The 25,942-nt window shown below is 47.4% G+C and overlaps 3 protein-coding genes across 4 annotated transcripts in view; all 3 read right to left on the reverse strand.

The window, feature by feature from the left end:
• Window positions 1-25,942, reverse strand: part of PLEKHG6 (pleckstrin homology and RhoGEF domain containing G6) — a 158,918-nt gene that overhangs the window by 24,712 nt on the left and 108,264 nt on the right. The window lies entirely within an intron of this gene.
• Window positions 6-9,070, reverse strand: TAPBPL (TAP binding protein like). Of its 2 annotated transcripts, none has more exons than XM_053557818.1 (7): window positions 8,937-9,070; window positions 7,392-7,625; window positions 6,984-7,250; window positions 3,990-4,328; window positions 3,170-3,472; window positions 1,505-1,588; window positions 6-139 (listed from the first exon to the last, which is right to left on the reverse strand). In XM_053557818.1, exons 1-7 carry the CDS (start codon window positions 8,998-9,000, stop codon window positions 108-110), a joined length of 1,323 nt encoding a protein of 440 aa, XP_053413793.1. In that variant the 5' UTR covers window positions 9,001-9,070; the 3' UTR covers window positions 6-107. The 2 variants fall into 2 exon arrangements, with proteins under 2 accessions (XP_053413793.1, XP_053413792.1); XM_053557817.1 differs by having other exon boundaries at window positions 6,984-7,253.
• On the reverse strand, window positions 9,930-14,233 carry CD27 (CD27 molecule). The gene is made up of 6 exons (XM_053557821.1): window positions 14,004-14,233; window positions 13,685-13,816; window positions 10,953-11,132; window positions 10,687-10,758; window positions 10,309-10,428; window positions 9,930-10,069 (listed from the first exon to the last, which is right to left on the reverse strand). Exons 1-6 carry the CDS (start codon window positions 14,137-14,139, stop codon window positions 9,945-9,947), a joined length of 765 nt encoding a protein of 254 aa, XP_053413796.1. The 5' UTR covers window positions 14,140-14,233; the 3' UTR covers window positions 9,930-9,944.

Below are 25,942 nucleotides of genomic sequence, written 5' to 3' on the forward strand. Positions count from 1 at the left end.
TTCTAGTAGTCTTATGATGTCGCTTTAGGTTGGCAGGGCTGGCTTATGTGTGCCAGCTTCGTGACACTGAAGTTCTGTGTATCCTCAGAGGAAGTGGTCTCCAGGTTTCATGCCTGAAGCAACCCAACTCTCGCAGGTGCTAGTGAGAGGAAGTGATGACAGGAAGTTGAGTGGGCGCCTCAGGCTGGCAAACAACTGCGAATTCTCCCACGCCTCTCTCAACTGCTGCCTTCCTAGATCTTTGACTCTCCTGGCCTGGCCCAGGGTTCGTGCCCAGATGAGGCCTCCAGTGAACACCCATTTTCTCCATCATCCTTGTATACAATTTTCTTATGCTAAATTTCACTAGATTGACCAGGAATGTTTTAGAAATGAATAAAAGGAGAACTCCCTCCCTGGTAGCTGAGGGAGTTAGGAGTTGAGGAGTTTGTAGTTTTCCAGAAATTCTTGATTAACTCTTCAAAGGATTAGAACCTTAATTACAGCTCAGAGTCACCCAGAGCTACTGAGATGAAGCCCCCGAGGGCATTTTCACACCTTCAACACTTTGCAGGTGGAACAGCTAGGCTTTGGGACAGGGCTTAGTTGGGACCAGTGTGGAAAAAGACAGGAAAGTGGAAAAGCTTGGCCTCAGAGACTTAGGCTTTTATTTAGACAGAGCCGAGAGTTTGTGAGTAGGGGCCCAACCCAACTCCTTTGCCCCACTGCCCCTCACTTGTTTCTTTCTTTCTTTCTTTTTTTCTCTGTCTCACTTTATTGCCCTTAGTAGAGTGCTGTGGTGTCACAGCTCACAGCAACCTCCAACTCTTGGGCTTAGGCGATTCTCTTGCCTCAGCCTCCCCAGTAGTTGGGACTACAGGCGCCCGCCACAACGCTGGGCTATTTTTTTGTTGCAGTTTGGCCGGGGCTGGTTTGAACCTGCCACCCTTGGTGTATGGGGCCAGTGCTCTACCCACTGAACCACAGGTGCCGCCCCACTTTTTCCTTTCTTGCCTTCTGGTTTTCTTTTCCTATGACTTCACCTCAATTCTGGCTCTTTGGTTTTAGCCTGTCCCTGAATATTCTGCCTTCCTGTCAGCCCCTCGCCTCTTCCCGTTCTCTCCCTTGCTGTATCATCCTAGCGCACACAGTGAAGGACGGCAGAGGTCTGAGCAGAGCCAGGTCTGGTGCCTGGTGACCTGGTACCACCCTCATGCCTTTCCCAGCTTTGCGACTTGGCTTAGGGACCTTCTGGGAGCATGTGATTACTTTCTTTTTTATTCTGAGGCAGGAAAATGGCTCCCTAGAGTATTGGTAGGCCTTTGTGAGTAGCTAGGAGAAAATAAGAAGGAACAAGATTGATTTCATTTGGGGTAACCCCCAAAGCAAGGGCCTGTGGTGGGTGGGCCAGCTGGACCTGGGAACTGCTAGACTTTTACCCTGGTCTGGGTGGGAAGCTGGGTGGAGTGGTTTGATCTACAAGTGAGGTGGGTCAGGTGGCAGAGCTGAGGGCAGCCAGACTTACCTTGCCGTCTCTGAAGCCCCAGGAACAACAGTGCAAGAAAGAAGAGGCCACTAGCAAAGATGACTCCCAAGGCCATTTTCTGCTCTGTAAGTGAGAACGACATGGGCAGGAGTCATTGTGGGTAGGCGTCATCGGCTGAGCCTTCACCCCCAGTGTCCACCCCAGGAGGAGGAGCAGAGAAGTATGTGTTTCTGAGTCTTTAGTGCAGGAGCCAGGAGCCAGGCACACAGCAGTATTTGTACAGGGTGGACATAAAGTTTATGCACAATTTACTGTGTTAAACTATTTTTTAAATTGCACACGAACTTTATGTCTATCCTGTATATATTCAAGGCTGTTAGATATTCGTGTGTCACTCCACACACAATTCCTACCTCTTGGCTCAGTGCCCCGTAGCACAGTGTTTATGGTGCCAGCCACATACACCAAGGCTGGCAGGTTTGAGCCCGGCCCAGGCCTGCTAAAATAACAATGACAACTGCAACAAAAAATAGCCGGGTGTTATGGTGGGTGTCTGTAGTCCCAGCTACTTGGGAGGCTGAGGCAAGAGAATCTGTTAAGCCCAAGAGTTTGAGGTTGCTGTGAGTTGTGACGCCACAGCTCTCTACTGTAAAGGCGACATAGTGAGACTGTCTCAAAAAGAAAAAAAAAAAAGAATTCCTACCTAAGAATGTTTTTACATTACTTTTCAAGAGAGATTTAGGTAGATTCGCTGTTGACAGCTAAACTGAGATTCTGTAAATAGCTGGGGAATAATGTGAACTGGGAAAAAAGCTCAGTTTGGGGGAAGTTCACAGTCTAGCAAGCAACCAAATAAAGCCCAGTGCTCCTGCACATTTGCATGTCGAGGTACAGGTTCTTTCCTGCCCCTTTCCTATTTCAGACCTTTCAACAACATTCCATGGCTTTCAGGATGAAGTTCCAGCTTGAAGGCCCATTGAGACCTACAGGGTTTAAGCCTATAGGGGGAATCAGGCTGCCCGTTTTTCACAGTTCTCTTTACTAATTGGTAGATAACCTTGGGGGAATTTGTTGACTCCTGCAAGTGCGAATTCACTCATCTGGAAGATGGAAGTTGTCATACTAGCTAATTCCAAGTCATTGCCATGTCCGTGACATAGCTAAGTCATATAGCTAAGTGCTGAGAACCGTGTTTGATTCACATAAATGCTCAATAAATATAATGACCTCTGAAGCTTCAGAGCCCTTCCCCCTTCTCCCATATGCCCTTGGCTCTAGCTCTGTGCTGGACTCCTTGCAGTTGCCCAAATTCTCTTTTGGCCGTTTTATATTTGGCCTTCCTACATACCATTCTTTCCATCTTGAGTGTTCCTTTCCCTCTGAGCTAGCTGCCTTGACTCACATGTCTCCTTTAGGTCATCTCCCCTGCCTACCTAGTCTTGTCTCCATCACTGGACTAAGCTCCTGGAGGGCAGGAAGGGGAATTATTTAAGCATGTTGCCCGGCACCCTGGATTCTCAGAGGATATGTGGTGGAAGCTGTGGTGGCTGCCACCATGGGAAAGACAAAGCCGGGAGCAGAGGCAGGAGTGTGAAGCTTGGGCTATGAACAAAGCATGAGGGCAGGAGAACAAGGCCAAAGATGTACTGGGGGCAGGACAGCCATGAGCCCAAGTGTGGAAGTGGGGAAATGACATTCCTATACCTGGTGGGACAACCCAGGTGCTGGCCCCAAGGGGCTCCTTCAGGGAGACGTGGGTGACCTGGCAGGTGTAGGTGGCACCTGCAAAGCCAGGCTCTGCCGTCAGAGAGGAGGAGATGCTGTAGGTGCCTGCTGTGCTTTGCCTGAGGCTGGAGAATGAGGCACCAGAGACTTGGACCGGAGATCTGCCCAGCTCCTCTCGGGTCCACGTCACTGCCATGTCCAGAGGGTAGTAGCCGGCAATGTTGCAGATGAGGGTGGGTGGCAGAGCTTTGTTTGCCAAGCTCAGTCGTACTTTGGGGGAAGCTAGAGGAACAATGAGGAATAAGATTCCGAAGGATCCACCTGGCGATAGCTGAGAAACCTGAAACCTTCTCTTCTTGCTGAGAGGGAGAATAGATTATGAAGGCTAAAGTTTACCCAATGGACTCAGGCTATCAGTTAGAGGTAGGGGCTATGTTTACTTATTGTCACTGAAAGCCAGTGGTTTTAAACCATGTCAGTGATAAAATGTTCCTTCTGATCAGAACCACTCCTACCACCCTTCCTTGCTTTGTTACTGCTCCTGAGAAGGCTCAGGATGTGGTTCAAAAGGACCAAGGGGATTGGAGGCAGCCATGCAGGTCAGTGGGATGCTGAGCTGGAAATGTCCTGATGGAATTAGCCTACAGTCCAGTGTGACACCTTACCTGAGGGCATACAGGCTGTGGGAAAGCAGTCTGCCTCTCAGGAAATCCTCACTGAGTTGGATCCCAGTCTGGGAAACACTCCCAATAGATATATCCCTTCACTTCTCCCCAGGGTAACTCAGTCGGGGCCTTACCTTGGATGTTGAGTTGGATGATTTGCTGAGCTCGGTACAGAGAGGTAGTGATCTGGCAAATGTAGGCCCCCTCGTCCTTTACCTTGAGGCTGGATAGAATGAGGGAGGCATCCCCGGCTGTTTGTAGCTGCTCAGGCTCCAGTGTAGCACCCTCTCGCTCAGCCTGCCCCTGCCCTGCGGTCCATCTGTATATCAGCTGGCCACTGCCCTTGTGCTGCAGCCTCCAGTCCACACTGATGAGGTCCAGGCCTGGTGCCATGGAGAAGCCACAGTCCAGGGAGACTGAGGACCCCAGCATGTAATTCAGGGATTGGGTTCGTGTTGTCACCTGGAACTCCACTGTGGAGAGAGAAAGAGGAGTGGTCTGTGGGCTGCTTCCTCCTTCTGATCACCTCATCTCTGGGCTGTGGGCATGTTGTGGGCACTACACCTGCCTCTTCTTCCTCCCCTTGGTCAGTGAGGGCCTGTGGAGCTCATTTCCTGTAAGTTAAAACTACAGAGAAATGGGGCTCTGGAAAAGCAGCTTGGCACACATGGTGTGCTTCACCATTTGGGGGTCACTTACCCCTAGAGTAAGGTGTTAAGCCCAGGAGGTTGTTTTTTATTTATTTATTTTTATTTTTTTTTGTAGAGACAGAGTTTCACTTTATGGCCCTCGGCAGAGTGCCGTGGCCTCACATAGCTCACGGCAACCTCCAACTCCTGGGCTTAAGCGATTCTCCTGCCTCAGCCTCCCAAGCAGCTGGGACTACAGGCGCCCACCACAATGCCCGGCTATTTCTTGGTTGCAGTTTGGCCGGGGCTGGGTTTGAACCCGTCACCCTTGGTATATGGGGCCGGCGCCTTACCGACTGAGCCACAGGCGCCGCCCTGTTTTTTGTTTATTTTTATTTATTATTATTATTATTTTTTGAGACAAAGTCTCACTTTGTTGCCCTGGGTAGACTGCTGTGGCATCTTAGCTCAAAGTATCCTCAAACTCTTGGGCTCCAGAGATTCTCTTGCCTCAGCCTCCGGAGTAGCTGGGACTACAGGTGGCCACCACCCAGCTATTTTTACAAACAGGGGTCTCACTCTTGAACTCTGTTCAAGCTGGTCTGGAACTCGTGAGATCCACCTGCCTGGCCCTCCCAGAGTGCTAGAATTATAGGTATGAACCACTGTACCCCGCCTCAAGCCCAGGAGTTCAAGACTACCATGGTCAACATAGTAAGACCTTATCTCTAAAAAAAGAAAATAATAATTATAGGGCCAGTTGTTGAATTTGGAGTTTGGACTCTTTATGTGAGAGGTTTATTGTATTGATATTCAAATATCTTAAGTTTGATGATCCATGGTATACCAAGCAGTACTAGGGAGAAGTAGGAGCACTTTGCCTTGGCAGGGAGAAGTATTTTATCACTGATTTTGTTTAGACTTGCCAATGTAAGGCCAGGAGCTGTGGCTCACGCCTGTAATCCTAACACTCTGGGAGGCTGAGGTGGGTGGATTGCTTGACCAGGAATTCCAGATGAGCCTAAGCAAAGTGAGACCCTGTCTCTACAAATAGAAAAACTAACCAGGCGTTATGGCAGGGCACACTGTAGTCAGCTACTCGGGAGGCTGAGGCGAGAGGATCAAGAGTCATCTCTGATCCCAAGAGTTTGAGGTTGCTGTGATCTATGACACCATGTCACTCTACCCAGGGCAACTAAGTGAGACTCTGTCTCAAAAAAAAAAAAAGAATTGCCAATGTAGGGAGATGGTGAGACTATAAAGCTGACTTTTAGATGATTTTATTATTATTCTTAAATTCTTTACACATTGTACCCCATTATGTCTGTATCATGGGGAGACCACTCCCCTACTTTAGTTTGCTTTTGACATGGTGGTTTTGTGATTATAAAGGAGAAGGTTCTTGTCCTTTTCTATAAACTAATACATGCTATACACATAGAAGCATGTGGGGTCAAGGATTATGGTATCTGCAACTTACTCTCAATTAGCTCAGGGGAAAATACATACATACATATATATTGAGAGAGAAAAAGAGAAAGAATGTGGCAAAATGATAACAATTGGTGAATGTAGGTGAAGGGTAGGCAGGTGTTCATTATGTTATTCTTTCATTGTTTTTTTGTAGGTTTCAAAAATCCCAGAATAAAAATGGGGCAATGCCTAACCACGCCAGGAGTATGGTAGACTCTGAACAGACACGCGGCCCCTTCTTTTCCAATAGGGCAGGATAAATTTAAGTTGGATCACAGGAAGATTAGGATGTTCTGGGGCTTTCCAAGTACAGGAGGGTCTGATCGTCTCTGCTTTGGTTGTCTCTTGTTAGAGGCACATTGCTGGGTTAGTGGACTCTGGAGAAACCTGTATCATGTTATTAATTTCTTGTGCCCTCAAGGATGTGCTGAGGTGAGAGGTGAGGACTGGTTTTACTAATAAGAGATCATAAGCAAATTCTGCATCCCAGTGCTTTGCTCTGATTATATTGAAGCACTATCCCAGGCTAATTTTTTCAATGAGATAAAACCAGTAACTGGCTTAACAAGACTACAATGGACAGCGTGCATGAACAAAATAGCGTTATGTGTCTTGTTTCCTCAGACAACCTAGCAAGATGAAAATGGATCTCCATTTTGGAGATAATACCCAGGTTGTCTTGTGCTTGGACCTTCAGGTAAGGGCATCTGAATATATTCAGGGGTTTTCAAGAAGAAAGGACCACGGCCTAGCGGATGTGGTGAATGGAGGTGGACTTGTTCCCTTTTCCTATCTCCCCATCTCTCACCACTTTAAAAAATAAAATTTCCTTTCTGTTCCTTGGTATTCATTTTCTTTCCTTTTTTTTTTTTTTTTTTTTTTGCAGTTTTTGGCCAGGGCCAGGTTTGAACCCACCACCTCCGGTATATGGGGCTGGCACCCTACTCCTTTGAGCCACAGGTGCCGCCCCCTTGCTATTCATTTTCTTTCTTTCATTTTTTTTTTTTTTGCTATTCATTTTCTTACCAGCAGTCTGCACTGTTCCTTGGTGGGTCAGGGGCAGGCTTAGTGTGGGGTGCCAGGCAGCCCCGCTGTCTGTGTCCCTGAGGATCTTCATCACCACAGAGACACTAGGTCCCCCTTCAGAGACCTGCATGTTGGCAATGAACGAAGCTGCTGTCTCAGCACTGGCCTCCCTGGCCTGGGGAAAGTAGCGGGAGATCTCACAGGTCACCTCCTTCCCGCCGCAGTCAGCATGGAGCAGGGCCTTGGCCTCAGGAATCTGGATCAGGTCTACTGTGGGGAGGGGGCACATGGAAGGTGAGCTGGAGTGAGGATACCAGGAAGCAGGTGTGGGTGGGTATAATTGGGAACTGAGCTGTCCTGGTGGAGGGAACCCAGAGTGACTAAGGAGACAGGGTGGATGGTTTTTACCTGAGGCCTCGAAGATAACAGTTGGTGGGTCATCTCGGACCAGTGCGCCCCCTTGGAAATCGGTGAAGTCTTCCAGGGAGCCGTCATCCAGCACCGGCACCTGCCGCAGCACGAGCAAGGCCTTCACCCTGTCCTCACTGCGCACAAGAGTGCCGTGGTGCCCACTTTCATCCACCAGGAAGCAGTCCAAGACCACGTCTACTGGCCGCCACTGCCCTGCTGCTGCACTGGGCTCTGTAAGCAGAAGGCTGGGTGAGCACCACGCCCAGAAGCTACTCCATACTTGCTTCCCCTCTGCCAAGCTGTGGAGTCATTAGGGAATAAAAGGTGTCCTCCAGGTTCCTGGCTGTGTGTGTGTCCCTCTTCTCCTGCCATCCCTCTAACCAGCTTTCTGGGAAGCACCTGCTGCACCAGCCAAATATTTGTCAGTGTGGATTATTTAAAGTCTTTGGATTTGCCTTGCTCAGAAGGGTTTATCCTATTACTTCCAACTGTGAGGTTTTTCTTTTTTTTTTGAGATAGCGTCGTAATTTGTCTCCCTAGGTAGAGTGCCGTGGCTCATAGCTCACAGCAACCTCAAACTCTTTTTTTTTTTTTTTGTAAAGACAGAGTCTCACTGTACTGCTCTCGGGTAGACTGCCATGACGTCACACAGCTCACAGCAACCTCTAACTCTTGGGCTTACGTGATTCTCTTGCCTCAGCCTCCCAAGCAGCTGGGACTACAGGCGCCTGCCACAACGCCCGGCTATTTTTTTGTTGTTGCAGTTTGGCCGGGGCTGGGTTTGAACCTGCCACCCTCAGCATATGGAGCAGACGCCCTACTCACTGAGCCACAGGCGCCGCCCAGCAACCTCAAACTCTTGGCCTCAAGTGATCCTCCTGTCTCAGCCTTTGAACAGCTGGAACTACAGGCACCCACCACACCTGGCTGGTTTTTCTACTTCTAGTAGAGACCGGGTCTCGATCTTGCTAAGGCTGGTGATCTCAAGCTCCTTTGGTCAGGCAGTCCACCTGCCTTGGCCTCCCACAGTGCTAGGATTATAGGCGTGAGCCACTACACCTGGCCTTATTTTCAACTGTTGAATGAAAAACTATATTTTTCAGTCAAAGGAATTCTCAGGAAAAACAAACAAACAAATGAGCAAATACTGCCAAGGGGAGAGGACACTGGACACTTGTTCTTGCTGGGGGCATTGACCAACATTTTCTCTAACTTTCCACCAGCCCAACCCATCTGCCCTGCTCTCTGCCTTACAGGTAGCCTTCCCCTCCCCAACCTCCCAAGTGGTTTCTCAGCCTGGGGAATCCCTTCCTCTTCTGAAATGTAAGCTCCCTATCTAGTAGGATAATGGCTCCCAGGCCAGATCCACTCCCCACACACATATTGGTTCCTGCTGTGTTCTCTTGGGCACAGAGGAAATTGGAAGTCATCCTAGGCCCCTTTTTCCTTCTCAAATGTCCAGGGAGGGTAGCTTCCTGGGGCTTCACTATCCCCACACTTCTCCCAGCCAGCTTTCCCGGACTCACCCACTCACCGACTCACCAGTTTCTGCTGCTGTAGACAGAGCCAAACAGAGCAGCAGGCACCACTCCGCCTCTGTGCCCATGGGGGCTGCTCTTGGCCCCTCCTCCCGAACTGCCCTTCTCCACAATCCCACCCAGCTTGCAAGCCCAGGCTGGAGAAGAGGGGGCTCTCTGCACTAGGCAACAGCCTGTGGGGTTTCTCTCCTGTCTTCACAGCACAGCGACTTCTCTTTCGCTTTCACTTAGAGGAAGTGTCGCTGTGGTTGCCTTCCCCTCCCAGTAAAGCCATTTGTAGCAGCTCCAGAATGCTGTTCACCGTTTTCCTTTTTCTCCACTTGCCTCACCCCAAAAAATCCCCAGGTGATTTCAGGACCTGACTTTACTGCACCCTCTTCCTCCCCATGACTTCCAATAAAGTGAAAATGTAAATGTGGGAAAGGCAGAGAGCTGGAGGAGGAAGATGGGTCAGAAGCCAGACACCCTGTAGGGTAGTCTGGGGCCCTTTCCCCCCTTTACAGGTGGTGCCACACCCACCTGGCCCCCACGCTCAGGTAGCTCCCCATCTGTACTTGAAGAAACTCCTCCCTCTGACTCGGATCCCTGACCTGGGAGATAGAGACTGGAATTTCAGAGATGAAGCTGCTGAATGGTCCTCTGTCACTTTATTTTGTTGATTCTATAGGTCAGCAATAATAGCATGTAGAGCTTTCGTAGCAGGAAGTGTGTTTACACGGTAGTCCAGGGCCTCCTGCAGCATACACACACACGTGCACACCCAGGACTCCTGCTTCCCAGGTAGTCCAGGGCCTCCTGCAGCATACACACACGTGCACACCCAGGAACCTGCTTCCCACCCTCCACCTCATTCCTATTTGTTCTTGTCCCTGTCAGTCTCCAAAAGGCACTCTGTCAAGTCTGTCCACAGGGCGGGACTGCTGGTGAGGCTGCCAGGTCTCGGCCTCTGGAGGGCTGGTGGGGTAGACCGGGGTCCAGGCTCCACAGCAGTGAGGATGCCTCTGCACCTGGCTCAGGGGCAGGAAGCAGGCTCTGGTTTTCGGTAATCCTCCTGAATGGGGATGGTGCAACCCTCTTCCTCCCTGGGGCAGCTGTACGGACAAGGCTCTGCTGGCTCCTCTAGACTTTCTCCTTTGTCTGGAGGAGGAGAATCTGATGAGTGTTGGCCAGCAGAGGGGGAAGGAGTGAAGGGAGAAAGAGATGAACTGAAGAGGGTAAACTTGGGGGAGGGCCGTCAGGTGGGCACCAGCTAGGACGGGGCCAGGGTAGGACCAGCGTTGGTGAAGGCAGAGCTGGGGGGCTTTTGGTACCGTCCCAGCAACAAGCAGCAGGGCTGAGAAGTTGGGCTGTGGTGCCAGCACAGGACTGTCTCTTACTTGATCCATATTTTCTTTGTTGATGGAGGAACAGGGCTCCACCCAGGGTGAAAGCAAGAAACATTCCTGAGAGGATCACAAAGATGCGGATACACGCTGTGCTGCACAGAGATCTCTGGGCTGTGACAGGAAGGGCCACAAAGGGGTTTAGGAGAGGGTCTAGCCCCTGGCTCCCTCAGCCCCCACCTCCTGTTATCCTTGCCACACTCCTTTTCCCCACCTTCTTCACCCCACCATTGGGCCAAGTCCTCTCCTAATCGCTGGACTCTGCTTTTCCCTCCTCTTCTCACCCCTACTCCTGGGAGCGTTCTGGCTGGCTTCCCTCCTGGCATCTCTGTGTGCATTCTCTCTTGGGTGGGGATTAGGGAGAAAACTCACGTGGCCAGTGGGTGGAGAGAGCAGGGACAGGCAGCTGCCTGAAGTCAGCTGAAGTCCTGGCCTCTGGCTTCTCTGGAAAAACAGAGACAGAAGGGAATAGCAGCAGGGAGCCCCAGGCATGCTGATCTGAAGGCTGGAGCAGGCTGGATGAGATGGAAAGGCAGAAAGGGCTGACCTTATCTGGGGGTGGGAGTGGTAGTGGGGAGTGCTGGCTGGGGTGTCTCTCCTACCCTAAATGATTAGATAGAAGGTTGCCTAGAACTTACTTTTGGCATAAGGTAAGTGGGTGGGTTGAGGGTGTGGGTCCGGGGCCTGAGATGGCCAGGTGGTCAGCCAGGGGCCTGGAGGAGGATCACACTCGGTGCACTCTTGGTCTCTGCACTGCCAGCCATTGGGACAGGCACACACAGCATTGGCAGTGATGGTGCAGTTTCGAATGAGAAGACCTAGGGAAAGAGGGGCGCCAGAGGAGCACAGGATTGTCAGGCCTTCAGAGACCTTCAAGGTTTAATACTCAATCCCCCAAACCCTATCCCAGGCCCACCACTAGGGACATGCTTCCCTTCCCATACCCTCCCTCCCAGGCAACTGCCCCGTGCCCTACTGTCAGCCAGTGCCTTTGCCATTATCATTGTTATTAAAGAAGACAGTTCAGAAGATTCATGGAATCAGAAATAGAAACTATGAAAAATAGAAAGAGCTTACATGGTTTTCTCTTGCACTCACTGATACTTTAATAACTTTTTATTGAAGTGTGATATACTTACAGAGAGGTACACATGTCATAAGTGTTAAGCTTGAGAATTCATACAAATTGGACTCACAAGTGTAACCGGCACCAGATCAAGAAACAGAAGATGATAAGCAATATTTCCTCCTAGCCCCTCTCCCTGCAAGAGTATCCACTTTTTTTTACTTCCCACCACCAAAAATTATCTTTGTCTATTGTTGTACTATCGAGATGGAATTAGATGGAATCATCGTATGTATTCACACTTCTGCCTGGTTTCTTTTAGTCCATATTATTGACTGTAATCAAGGTGGATTTCATCCATATTATTGACCGTAATCACAGGTTGTTCATTCTATGGCTGTACAGTATCCCATTGTGTGAATATACTACAGTTTATGAATCCATTTTACTATTAATAGGCATTTGGGTAGTTTCTAGTTTTTAGCAATTAGGAGTAGTGTTGCTATGATCCCTGGTATGACTTTATCTTTACTAGGGAGTTACTTGATACAGAGTCCTTTGCCTTTAAAATATCAATTTTACTCAGGTATAGGGATCAGGTGCTGGGTGGCTGCAAATCAGTTATATGAGGAAGGTGGTATTAGGAGCACGGGCTGGGCTGGGCTCACAGTGGTTTGGAGGAAGGCAGCAACACAGGATATGGGACAGGTTTGCCCAGGAGCATGGTGGGGCTTATGGCAGCACACTTGAGGGGATCCAGGGAGTCCTAGAAGCCCTGACAGGTGGAAGAGGGGTGCAGAAAGGGATACACCAAAGACCATTATCAACTCTAACAATTTTTTGCTCATGCCTTTTGCCAGGACAGGAAGAGGAAGAATTCCTTCTTCTCATTCTTATGGCCCTATGCTTTGAATTCTGACTCTGAGAATTTGTTTTCTAGTAGCTTCCCAAGAATTGTGAGCCAGCGGGCGGCACCTGTGGCTCAAGGAGTAGGGCACCGATCCCATATGCCAGAGGTGGCGGGTACAAACCCAGCCCTGGCAAAAAAAAAAAAAAGAATTGTGAGCCAGCCTGGACAAGGATCTGGAAGGGGAGAGTGATGGAAGCCTGGGACAGTGACGGTGGTGGTGAGGGGCCTCTGCTAAATATCAGGGTCTCTGCTAAAAGAGAATAGGAAGGGCCATAATTATGTATTATATATATAATTTATTATTATATAATGTATAACAATAATATGTCATATTATATAATTATACAATATATAATATAATTATATATAGATTATAATATATTGTATCTATTATTTATATACATAATTTTTTTTTGTTTTGAGACAGAGCCTTACTACGTCACCCTTGGCATTCCAGAGTGCCATGGCATCACAGCTCACAGCAACCTCCAACTCTTGGGCTTAAGAGATTCTCTTGACTCAGCCTCCCAAGTAGCTGGGACTGCAGGTGTCCACTACAACACCTGGCAATTTTTTTGTTGCAGGTGTCGTTGTTTTAGCTGGCCCAGGCCAGGTTTGATCCCACCAGCCTCTGTGGGTGTCTCTCTACCTACTGAGCCACCTAAAAATGGTATTTTTAAGTTAAGTGGACTGAGGAATATTTCTCAGGTGTATTAAAGATGTTGTTCTTTGGCTGACTTGCAATGGCAAACTTGTTTTAAATACAACATTAAAAGACCTAGTGAAAGAAAAAGAAAAAGAATAAAAAACAAAAAGACCTGGTGAGACCAAACACTTTTTACAAGTAAATAGTTTAGTAATTACAATTAGTAGTTCTCAAAAGTGTCTTGCTAGAGCACCTTTGTTCATATGCCCAACTGCCTTTTGTGCAAAAAAAAAAAATGTTACCTACAGGCTTATACAGGGTGGCCGTAAAGTTTGTGTGCAATTTTATATGAACTTTATGGCCACCCTGTATTATTATTTCCTTAGGAAGATATATTCTAAGATAAGTCCTAAATAGCAAACCTACAATGTGCACTCTGGAAACAAAGTCAGTTTATTGGTTGGGGGTTGCTTGTTTGAAATCTGGGGTCCGAGAACCACTTCCCTCTTTTTATTGTCTTGATCCTATTCATTGAGGCATTCTCCTCAACCCTCAAATTCTGCTTATCCCCTTCCCGGACACAGATTTCTCCCCACAGTAATACGTGCCCTACCCAGGGCACCCTGTTTCCCAGTATTGGCTCCAACTGCTGTGAGCCTTGAAGAAGGTTGAAGTTCCAGCTCCCATCCTCCTTGCTGCTCCAAATGCTTGTCCAGTGTCGCCTCCCACACACCCTTGCCCATCTCACCGGAGTTACAGTGCCGACAGTTTTCACAATGGGGCCGAGTGTGGTGATCTGGAGAGAAGGAGGTCCCTGGTATACACGGATCACACTGAGCAGCTTTCCCATCCCGGTCACAGTCCTTCACTCGGAATGTTCCTGTGAGCAGAGGGTCCAGGATCAATATCCAGGGAAGGCCGATTCTCTGCCATCTCCATGGTGGCATGTCCTGGCAGCGGCAGGATTTGTCTCTGCTCAACTCAGTTTCACCCGGTGATCCCTTTTACCTTAATCCAGGCCTCTCTTCCCTCAACTCTGCTGGCCGCTGCCAAGCCCACTCTCTCACCTGGCTGACACATCTGGCAGCACAATCCTGCCTGTGCCTGGTAGAGCCTCTCTGGACAGCTATTGGAGGCTGTGATAGCTGAGAGCCCTGCCAGGGTCCCCAGAATGCACAGCCAGCAGAGAGGCAGCCACACCATGGCTCCTGCTCAGGGACCCTTTCTGGCCTTCGGGTCGCCGCCTGGCCCCTTTCCGGGGCACTAACACCTCTCCTTTGCACCTGCTGGGCGGTGCCTCTACTTCAGGGGCAAGCAGACCTTTGATGGCAGCCGAAGTTCTATCGTGGCTGTTTTTTCTCACAGTTGCAACCTCCTTCCTCCTCCCCCTTTCCGCATCCTGAGGAGAGTTTTAAAGGGCAAACATTGTCAGAGATCTGCTGCCCTTCAAAGACATCTCTTCCAGCACACCAGCCTCCTTTGCTTTTGCCTCTCTCCCACTCATTAAGCTCGTAACCCATCTCTGCCTGCTTCTTTCACAAAAGAAAAAAGGATGGGGGACGCACGCATTACCCACGTCGCTTCTCCACACCCCTGTGCACAAGATGCCCACGTTACCCCTGTCCACAATTTACAAGCTAAGCCGTGTATCCCCTCTCTCCCATACCTCCAACCCTTCTTTGACAGAGAAAACAGTTTATCTTTTGTTGTTTTTGTTATTTTATTTATTTATTTGAGACAGAGTCTCACTATGTTGCCCTCAGTAGAGTGCTGTGACATCACAGCTCACAGCAACCTCAAACTCTTGGGCTTAAGTGATTCTCTTGCCTCAGCCTCCAAAGTAGCTGGAACTATAGACACCTGCCACAAAGCCTGGCTATTTTTTTGTTACAGTTGTCATTGTTTAGCTGGCCCCGACTGTGTTCAACCCACCAGCCTCGGTGTATGTGGCAGGTGTCATAACCACTGTGCTACAAGCTCCAAGCTTGTTATATTAGAGATAACAGTTTAAGAAGAAGAATGGGGGTGGGATGGGGCATGGTGGCTCACGCCTGCAATCCTAGTACTCTGGGAGGCCCAGGCAGGTGGATTGCCTGAGCTTAGAAGTTTGAGACCAGCCTGAACAAGAGTGAGACCCCAGGCTCTAAGAAATAGCTGGGTGTTGTGGCGGGTGCCTGTAGTCCCAGTTACTCAGGAAGCTGAGGCAAGAGAATCACCTGAGTCCAAGAGTTTGAGGTTGCTGTGAGCTTTGATGCCACAGCATTCTACCCAGGGTGACAAAGTGAGATGACTCTGTCTCAAAAAAAAAGAAGAAGAAGAAGAGGAAGAAGAATCAGAAACCAGAATTGAGGTCTTATCTGGAAATTTTGGGGTCAGGTAAATTTTAGAATTCAGAATTTTTTATCCTAGCACTCTGGGAGGCTGAGGTGGGTGGATCACCTGAGCTCAGGAGTTTGAGACCAGCCTTAGCAAAAGCGAGACCTCATCTCTACTAAAAACAGAAAAACTAGCAGGGCGTTGTGGTGGGCGCGTGTAGTCCCAGGTGCTTAGGAGGCTGAGGCAAGAGGATCAGTCAAACCCAGGAGTTTGAGGTTGATATGAGTTATGACACCACAGCACTCCACCCTGGGGCAACAGAGTGAGACTCTGTCTCAAAATAAATAAATAAATAATAATAAAAAAATAGAAGGTCATCCTGTGTGGGTTGTGTCTCGTCTCTCCACAGCTCTGGAGAGACTGATTTGGTGATATTGGAAACAGTAGGACTTTTCCCTTTTTGAGTCCTGGGAACTCGAGTGGGTTAGCAGCCTCCCCCACTCCTTCCCCAGTGACTGACATTTTGGGTGGCTCATGTCCTCAGGAAGTTTTCATTTAGGGGCTTTGCAGATGTTTCCACACTACTCATAAATGTCACACCCCTATGGCTGCACCTGTCAGATCTGTCAGATCTGTTTTCTATCTCACCCTTCAGTTTCCTTTCTCTTCATTTTCTCCATCCTCTGGTCTTTCCCCAGCTCCCCTGCAGTTTCCTCAGAGGGGTCCACTCCAGCGGGAAGCCAGTCTAGGTGCAATTTGAGAAGCTACTTGTAGAAACTGTTGTTTCTGAATCCCCTCCACAGAAAGTGCTAATGTTGGGACCTGAGGACTTTTCTGTCACTAACCATTCCCAGGTTGTGGTAAATTTCATCACCGTTAATCTTTTATTTATTTATTTGTTTGGTTATCATAGGAGAGTTGGTCTTGCTGTGTGGCCCAGGATGGAGTGCAGCAGCCCATCTTCCCTCTTCTCTTTGTCACTTGTCCATGGGGCTCAGAGCAGAGCAGACTTTGGTTAAGAGGAGGAAAGCCAGCTCACAGGACCTCATTCTTTTCTGGCCAAGTGGAATGACCTCATCTCCTGCCTCCCATGTTCTTTGCATCAGCTTTTGGTGAGCCTCGTCCCATCCTAGGCTGGCTCCCTGGACGGTCCCTTCCTTTTGTCTACAGGCCCTGGGAATGCAGCCTGCTTACGTATTTCTCAGTATCTCCCTCCACTACTTTCTTCTTTAGGGTCAGCCTGGCTGGGGCCGAGATACATGGTATTCTTTCAATGGCTCCCTGCTTTTCTTTCACGAGACAAGCCCGTGGACAGTGCCTCTTTTGAAGACTTTCATGGTTTCTGAGAGGGCCTGACCAACACTCCATCTGGACCAGTGACTGTAGCTGAGGTGTCACCCTGCTCTTTAATATCTGGATAAGATATTTCTCAATTTCCATTCAGGGCAAGTCCTGGGCGGGCCGTCCACTTGCCCAAACTCCATGGGCAAGTGTTCTCATGGCCACCAGCAGTTCTGATTCATCCTCACCTGACGTCTTGTTCTCGCCTCTGTGTCTCCTTGTTTTTTCCTCATTTCTACCTTGCCTTGGGCTCAAAATTTGGGACACAATTAATAAACAGTGGCACATGTACACCACCGAATATTATGCAGCCTTAAAGAAAGATGGAGACTTTACCTCTTTCATGTTTACATGGATGGAGCTGGAACATATTCTTCTTAGTAAAGTCGCTCAAGAATGGAAGAAAAAGTACCCAATGTACTCAGCCCTACTATGAAACTAATTTATGGCTTTCATATGAAAAATTCATATGTAGAATATAAATATCTTAACACAATAACTAAGAAAATGCCAGGAAGGCTATGTTAACCAGTGTGATGAAAATATGTCAAATGGTCTATAAAACCAGTGTATGGTGCCCCATGATCGCATTAATGTACACAGCTATGATTTAATAATAATAAAAAAAGAATTCATCCTGAAAAAAAAAAAATTGGGGACACAAGACCTGCTTGAATTTTCCTCCAAAGCAGTTATAAACAGAAGACCGTTAGATGTGGCAGAACTTTTCTTTTTTTCTCCAGTTATTTGCGTTTTTTTAAGACAAGGGGTGTTGTTCTGTTGCTCAGGCTGGGGTGCTGAGGCATCATCACAGCTCACTACAGCCTCACACTCCTTGGCTCGGGTGATCCTCCTGCCTCAGCCTTCCGAGTAGCTTGGACCTTGGACTACATACAGGGACACACAACCACGCTAGGCTAATTTTTCTATTTTTTGCTCTTGCTCAGGCTGGTCACGAATTCCTGCCCTCAATCCATCTTCATGCCTCTACCTCCCACTACATCCGGCCCAAATCTTCAAGATAGTTTTTTCTCCACCTAGAAAGCTGACAGAGACAGGCAAACTTCCTTGCTGGGGCACTATATCGGGGAATGGGTTTTTCTAGGTTTCCCATAAGGTTTCTAGCTTTTTGTTGCAGCATATCTTTTACAATTTGTTTTCAATTTCCTGTACAGCGGAGCCCAAGGTCTTCTCTTCTGGACCCAAGTGGCATTAGCACCTCAGCCTTTGACTGAGACTGATGGCTCCTTGCCAGCTGCTCATGCCTGCCCTCCAGCAACCTCCATTCTCCCCGCCTTTCTGCTCCCTGACTTTGTGGAGAGCGTAACTCCTTCTGTAGAAGAAGGTCTTGCAGCATCTCAAGGTGTTTGTTGAGGAGTTGGAAGTCGTTTTTGTGGTGGTGGTGGTGGGGTTGTGGTGCCCTCCTCCCCGCGTGCTCTCTTTTTGCGGGGTTGTCAGTGCTCATGATTTTCTATGACATATGGTTTAGAGAATCTTGGTTTAACGTAAAGCTTATTTCTGAAATCACATGTGTAAATTGATATGTGTAAGATTTGAGTGTTTTGAGGTTTTTTTGTCAGTCTTTGTAGCCAGGGAAGGGCAAGACCAGTAAAAGGATATTATCAGATAACACAAGGGAGGAACCATGGGGACAACAGTGTCTGTCAAGGGAGCAGTCTAGACCTGGAAATGAGGGGTGGCCCAGGGGCGCTGAGCCTATTGAGACAGGACACTCCTGGGGTAGGTGGAGAGACCCTGACTTTTAGAGCCAGACAGAGGGTCAGGCCAGATGCATCTCTCTGCCAGTGCTGGCTCAGCTCTAGCACGCTCTGAGATCTCTGTGAATTGAGCCTTCATCTACCTAGGGCTAACATCACGGACCATGCAGGATTGTTACGTAAGCATAACAATGTAAATGAAATGCTTGGCTTTGTTTGGATGCTCAATAAATGTACATTCCTTCTCTTTCTTCCTTGTTCTTTGAGGCTGCAAGTCCCAAGAAATAGGATTCAAAGAACAGCCAATTAACCTGGGAACAAAACCAATGGAGTGTGAAAAAGCCAGAACAACCCACAAAATTGAACAAGCAGTGCGGGGTCACTGTGTCTGCTCTATATGTATTATTCATACCCAGAGGTGATTTTGCAAGGGGATGGGGGATGTTTCTCCTTCACAATGGGCTCTGGGCCCTTGGCATTTCCTACTTTCTTCCCTCCCTCCTTCCTTCCTTCTATCCTTCCTTGTGACAGAGTCTCACTCCATCACCCTGGGTAGAGTTCTGTGGCACAACAACCCCAAACTCTTGGACTAAAGTGATCCCTCTGCCTCAGCCTCCTGAGTAGCTGGGTGCCTACAGGTGTCTGCCACAATTCCTAGCTAGTTTTTCTATTTTTTAGTAGAGATGGGATCTCACTCTTACTCAGGCTAGTCTCGAACTCCTGAACTCAGGAGATCCATCAACCTCAGCCTCACAGAGTGCTAGGATTACAGGTGTGAGCCAACACACCTGGCCTACTTGCTGTTTTTCTGAGCCATTCCTCTTGCTGATCAGATGGAAGTAGATGGTACGCAGCTATTCCCTACAGTAGTGAGGAAGGTCACACCCTAATTTCTCCTGACTCTCTTTAAGGCACTGTGAGTCCTATAAGTAACTTGATGCCTTTATTTCCCCTTCTGGCTTATGGGCATTTCATCTGAGTCTTTGCTCTTAGGGCCAGTTCACTTCGTAGTGGTGTGCTGGACCCAGCTGGTACTACCTAACCAAAACCAGAGTGTTAAGTTCTCAGGGACTTTGTTGAGCTGGTAGCTTCAAATTGGCAAATGGGCCAATTGGCCATGGTAGGGATATTTACAACCAGATGAATGAGCAAATCAAGGGCTTCTCACCCCAGAGAGCCAGCTGCCAAACAAGTGCCACTGTACCACTACTACTGGCTTACTAGGGTGAGGCCTAGAAATTGTCTTTTGTCAATTTTTGGATCCTGGAGAGACAGAGTTCTTTCTTCTCAGACCTGTTTCTTTTGGCTTCTAGATAGAACTACTGTGGTGAGCTTTTGTTTTACTCCTCCAGCCAGCTCAGGACCCCAAATTAGCAGAGCTGGAAGGAATGTCTCTGACCTTTGACCCTCAGAACCATGGGATGAGGAAGCTAAATAACTCACTCTTTGTGACAGAGTTGGGAGAGAACCCAGATCTCCTGAATCCCAATCTCCTGAGGACAAGCATTCCCAGAGAAGACACTTCTCAAGTGCTCCACACGTGTGTTAAACTGACTTTACACTTGACAATCCCGCCTTCTTTCTCTACTTTTTTTTTTTTTTTTTTTTTGTAGAGACAGAGTTTCACTTTATTGCCCTCGGTAGAGTGCCGTGGCGTCACACAGCTCACAGCAACCTCCAACTCCTGGGCTTAGGCGATTCTCCTGCCTCAGCCTCCCAAGTAGCTGGGACTACAGGCGCCCGCCACAACGCCCGGCTATTTTTTTGTTGCAGTTTGGCGGGGGCTGGGTTTGAACTTGCCACCCTCGGTATATGGGGCCGGCGCCCTGCTCACTGAGCCACAGGCGCCACCCACTTTTGTTTTTTAATTGAAATTTAATTATATAAGTAATACATTTATATTATCATCAAGAAAATTAACCCAGTAGAATCAATCCATCAATTCCATCACTAGGTAGATGTACTAAGAAGCCTTGTGCATGTGCCCCAGGAAATATGTACAAAAATGTCCACATGCTAATGTGTGTAATAGCAAAAGATAAAGAAATAAAAGAACAGTAGATTGAATAATAAATTGTAGTATCATTCACCCAGTGGAATATTCACACAATGGAATCCTTTAGAGCAGCAGTTCTCAACCTGTGGGTCGCAACCCCTTTGGACTGTATTAAAGGTTCGAGGCATTAGGAAGGTTGAGAACCACTGCTTTAGCGGAATGAAAAGGGTAACCTACCCATAGCCCCATACGCTAATTTGGATGAATATCAAAAGCATAATATTGCATAACAACTTGAATGTGCTTAATGCCACTGAATTGTACACTTGAAATGGTAAATTTTTTTTTGTTTTTGAGACAGAGATTTCCTCTGCCTCCCAGGCTCGAGTGCCATGTCCTCGGCCTAGCTCACAGCAACCTCAAACTCCTGGGTTTAAGTGATCCTCCTCTCTCAGCCTCCTGAGTAGCTGGGACTACAGGTGTCTGCCACCATGCCTGGCTAATTCTTCTATTTTTAGTAGAGACAGGGCCTCACTCTTGGTCAGGCTGGTCTCGAACTCTTGAGCTCAAAAGATCCTCCTGCCTTGGCCAGCCGAAGTGCTGGGATTACAGTTGTGACCCACTCTGCCCAGCCAAGGTGGTAACTTTTATATCTGTTAAAGCACAATAAAAATGGGTAAGTAAAAAAATGAAAAAACATAATGTAAGTGATATTGAGAAAGTCCACAGAAGGAAGCCACAGAAAATCACACGGAGAAGATTCTGTATGTATGAAATTTAAAAACAGGCAAAACCAACCAAAGTTGTTGTTGAGGGGGGACACACATAGATGGTGGAGATAGAAAGAAAAGGGAGGGCATGGCGTCATAGCTCACAGCAACCTCAAACTTTTGGGTGCAAGCAATTCTCTTGCCTCAGGCTCCCGAGTGGCTGGGACCACAGGTGCCCACCACAGTGCCTGATTATCTTTAGAGATGGGGTCTCACTCTGGCTCAGACTAGTTTTGAACTTGTGAGCTCATGTGATCCACCCGCCTAGGCCTCTCAAGTGCTAGGATTATAGGAGTAAGCCACCGCGCCTGGCCATATTCAACTCATCAGAGAGAGTTGTCCCTTGGTAGAGTGCCATGGTGTCATAGCTCACAGCAACTTCAAACTCTTGGGCTCAAGTGATCCTTTTGCTTCCGCCTCCTGAGTAGCTGCGACTACAGGTGCCTGCCACAATGCCTGGCTAGTTTTTTTTTTTGAGACAGAGTCTCACTGTGTAGCCCTAGGTGGAGTGCCATGGCTCAGATCCTCTTGCCTCAGCCCCCTGAGTAGCTGGGACTATAGGTGCCCGCCACAATGCCCAGCTATTTTTTGGTTGCAGTTGTCATAGTTGTTTAGCAGGCCCTGGCTGGGTTCGAACCCGCCAGCTTCCGTGTATGTGGCTGGCACCCTACTCACTGAGCTACGGGCGCCAAGCCATAGTTTTTCTACTTTTAGTAGAGATGGGGGTCACACTCTTGCTTAGGCTGTTCTCACTCCTGAGCTCAGGCAATCCACACACCTAGGCCTCCCACAGTGCTAGGATTATAGGTCTGAGCCCATACACCCAGCCAACAGGTTCCTTTTATATAGGAGGGGAATGAAAAGTCAGAACCCTCAGAGATAGACCTTGATCAGCAAAAAACCACATAGATTTTTCTAGTAAAGTCCCTCTTATTTTCTACCTAACATATTATGTGGCAATAATCAAATATCTCTCACTCTGATTTCTTAGCCCCTCTGTTGCTGGGGATTCCTCAGCTTGAAATTTTCTGAGCTAAGAAGACCCCTGTTTTAGGAGAAGAGGAGGAAGTGACTCAGGTAAAACATCTGGACACTACTTCTCCCTAGTAAATGGCTTGCCTCTTTCTTTTATACCTGAGATGACCAACAGCTATGACAGCTGATTTCCTTTCTTATTTGGGACATAGCAAGTCACCTCTATCCTCTACAGAAAATCTTATACAAGGGTGCAATTATTCTCCTAACGCAAAGCAAGAAACAAAGCCTAAGGAACAAATCACACGTTGGTTCTCTCTGCTCACTAAAAAGTTGTCTCTGGGAAATGAAGCAGCCCAAGTCTGGCAGTTCCATGTCCTTCTTGTGTTGCTTTTTAAACTCCATCTTCTTGGCCAGCACCTGTAGCTCAGCGGCTAGGGCACCAGCCACAAACATTGAAGCTGGTGGGTTCGAATCCAGCCTCGACCTGCCAAAGAACAATGGCAACTACAACCAAAAAATAGCTGGTAATTGTGGCGGGTGCCTGTAGTCCCAGCTGCTTGGGAGGCTGAGTCAAGAGAATTGCTTAAGCTCAAGAGTTTGAGATTGCTGTGAGCTGTGATTCCACGGCACCCTACCTAGGGTGACAGCTTGAGACTCTATCTCAAAATAAAAATAAATAAAATAAAATAAAGTCCATCTTCTTCCAGATTAAAAAAAAAATCTCTTGGACGGGTCAGAGGCTCAGGGCTATAACCCTGGCACTCTGGGAGGCTGAGGTGGGTGGATTGTTTGCGCTCAGGAGTTGGAGACTAGCCTGAGCAAGAGCAAGATCCCGTCTCTAAAAAAAAAGTAGTCGGGGTTGTGGCGAGCACCTGTCCTAGCTACTCCTAGGAGGCTGAGGCAAGAGGATCACTTGACCCCAGGAATTTGAGGTTGCTATAAGCTATGACACTATAGCATTCTACTTGGAGCAAAAAAGTGAGACTCTGTCTCACTCAAACAGACAAACATTCATTCTGTTGCCCCAGGCTAGAGTGCTTCAAGTGATCTTCCCATCTGGGACTCTCAGGGTGCTAGGATTACCGATGAGCCACATGCTGGCCAAAGAAAGACTGTTAATTGGCCTATTGTCTCAGCCTGCCAGGCAGAATTTTTCACAGGCCCCACCGCATTCATAATTTTGTTTTGTTTTGTTTCTTTTAAATGATATACAGTATGTATTTTTCTAGAATTTGCTTTTTGCTTTAACCCAATAATGTCTTAGCGATTGTTTCATTTTACACATAAGGACTTCTCATTTTGTTAAGAATGGATGTACAGAGGGTTTTTAGCCATTCTCTATTCATGAATACTTAAGCTGTTCTCAGCATTTCACTATTGCAAATGGTGTTGCATGAGCATCTTATACATGTACATGTAAGAATGTCTCTCTAGAATAAACTCTGTGGAATTGCTGAGTCATAGCGAATGCATATTTTTCACTTTAATAGGTACTGGCGAGTTGCCCTCTAATTTGGCTCTACCAGTTCACACTCCCACCAGCAGAAGAATGAGAGCATAGATTTCCTCACATCCTGCCAAACTTTCATACAGACCATTTTTGACAATCTAATTGGAGAAAAATGCCATCTTGTTTGAGTGTGCATTTTTCTGATTACTAGTAGGCTAACCATCTTTCCATGATTATTAGCTGTTTGTATCTCCTTTTCTGTGACTTAACATGTTTTTATTCTGTGTTACCACCAGTATTTTGAAGTCCACCCTTGGCTCTTCCCTACAACATCTGTGCTGCTGACCCAACCTGCAGGGCCTTTACCAAACACATGGATCCCTTCACGTGGATGCCATCTGCCCTGGGGCTGAGAAGAGCCTCCTTGTGGCTGGGAGGTCTCTCTTGCCCCCACCCTCATAAACCACAGAGGGATTTAGCCAGCTAGGAGAGTGTTCCCCTTACCTTACTTGTCACATGGCAGTTGGGACTTGGGTGACCTTAAGACTACATTGACATCCAGCTCAGACTGAAGGACTCCTTGGTGCATGTTGACTTTTTATTAAGATGAAATGAATCATTTAAATCATTTAAATAGGTACAATTCAGTTGTTTTTAGTGTATTCACAAAGATGTGCAAATATCACCATTATCTAATTCCAGAATCTTTCCATCTCCCCTAGAAGAAACCTGCTATTCATTTATAATCACTCCTAATTCTCTCCTACCCTATCCCCTGGCAACTACTAATCTATCTTCTGTCTCTATAGATTTGCCTATTGGTAACATTTCATGTGAATAGAATCATACAATACAGGACCATGTGTGTCTGGCTTCTTTGACTTATCATAAGGTCTTCAAGAGTCATCTATACTGGAGCACATGTAAATACTTCATTCCTTTTGTGGTTGAATAATATTCCATATATACCTTCTTTTTTGTTTGTTCATTTGTGACAGAGTCTCACTTCAATTGTTCCAGGATAGAGTGCCATGGTGTTAGCCTAGCTCATAGCAACCTCAAATTCCTGGGTTCAAGAGATTCTCCTAAGTCTCCCAAGTATCTGGGACTACAGGCACCTGTCACAACATGCAGTTAATTTTTCTTTTCTTAGTAAAGATGGCGTCTCATTATTGCTCAGGCTGATCTCAAACTCCTGTGTACAAAGGATCCTCCTGCTTTGGCCTCCCAGAGGCCTGGATATATACCTCATTTTGTTCATCTATTCACCAGTTCTTGGACATTTGTGTTATTTCCACTTTTGGACTATCATGAATAATACTACTATTGACGTTCATGGGGCCAGTGTGGTGGCTTATGCATGTAATCCTAGCACTTCAGGAGGCTAAGGCAGGAGGATCCCTTGTGTTCAGGGGTTCAAGTCCAGCCTGAGAAAGAGTGAGAACCTGTCTCTACTAAAAATAGAAAAAATTAGTCAGGCATTGTGGCAGACACCTGTATTTCCAGCTACTTGGGAGGCTGAGGTAGGAAGATCGCTTGAACCCAAGAGTTTGAGGTTGGTGTGAGGTAGGCTGACACCACAGCACTCTAGCCTGGGTAACAGAATGAGACTCTGTCTCAAAGTTAAAAAAAAAAAATTGATGTATGAGGTTGTTTTTTTTTTTTTTTACAGAGTCTCACTATGTCGCCCTTGTTAGAATACTGTGGCGCCACAGCTTACAGCAACCTCAAACTCTTGGGCTTAAGCAATTCTCATGCCTCAGCCTCCCAAGTAGCTGGGACTACAGGCACCAGCTACAACACCCCGGCTATTTTTTGTTGCAGTTGTCATTGTTTAATAGGGCTGGGCCGGGTTCGAACCTGCCAGCTTTGGTATATGTGGCCAGCGCCCTAACCACTGAGCTACAGGTGCTGAGCCATGTATGAGTTTTTATGCGAACATTTTTTGAATTCTCTTGGATATATACCTACTAGTAGAGTTGCTGGGTTATGTGATAACTCTGTGTTAGACTAGGCAAGGAACTGACAGTTTTCCACAGCAACTGACCTATAGGCCTAAGCCACTGTTTCCAGCCCCCAACACCACTTTTTGAAAAGACGATTCTTCTCACATTCAGTGGTCTTGGCACCCTTACTGAAATCAATTGACCGTAAATAAATCAATATGGATTGATTTCTGGATTCTCAATTCTGGCTCATTGGTCTGTATGTCCATCTTTAGGTCAGTACCCCCAGTTTGATTACTGTAACTTTTCGGAAAGTTTGAAAAAGGGAAGTGTGAACACTCTAACTTTAATCTTCTTTTTCTTTTATTTTGAGACCAGGTCTAACTCTGTTGCCTAGGCTAGAGTGGTGTGGCATCAGCCTAACTCACAGCAATCTCAAACTTCTGGGCTCGATCCTCCTGCCTCAGTCTCCCGAGTAGCTGAGACTACAG

This window comes from Nycticebus coucang, chromosome 12, assembly GCF_027406575.1.
Source record: "Nycticebus coucang isolate mNycCou1 chromosome 12, mNycCou1.pri, whole genome shotgun sequence".
NCBI lineage: Eukaryota > Metazoa > Chordata > Mammalia > Primates > Lorisidae > Nycticebus > Nycticebus coucang.

Coding starts and splice junctions, on each gene's coding strand:
- TAPBPL (XM_053557817.1), bottom strand. CDS start 9,000: ATGGGCACAGAGGCGGAGTGGTGCCTGCTGCTCTGTTTGGCTCTGTCT. Junction 7,626..8,936: donor GTCTACAGCAGCAGAAACTG/GTGAGTCGGTGA, acceptor TTCTGCTTACAG/AGCCCAGTGCAGCAGCAGGG. Junction 7,254..7,391: donor TGTTATCTTCGAGGCCTCAG/GTAAAAACCATC, acceptor CCCTCCCCACAG/TAGACCTGATCCAGATTCCT.
- CD27 (XM_053557821.1), bottom strand. CDS start 14,139: ATGGTGTGGCTGCCTCTCTGCTGGCTGTGCATTCTGGGGACCCTGGCA. Junction 13,817..14,003: donor CTGCCAGATGTGTCAGCCAG/GTGAGAGAGTGG, acceptor CTCTGCTCACAG/GAACATTCCGAGTGAAGGAC. Junction 10,429..10,686: donor TCTCTCCACCCACTGGCCAC/GTGAGTTTTCTC, acceptor TTCCTGTCACAG/CCCAGAGATCTCTGTGCAGC.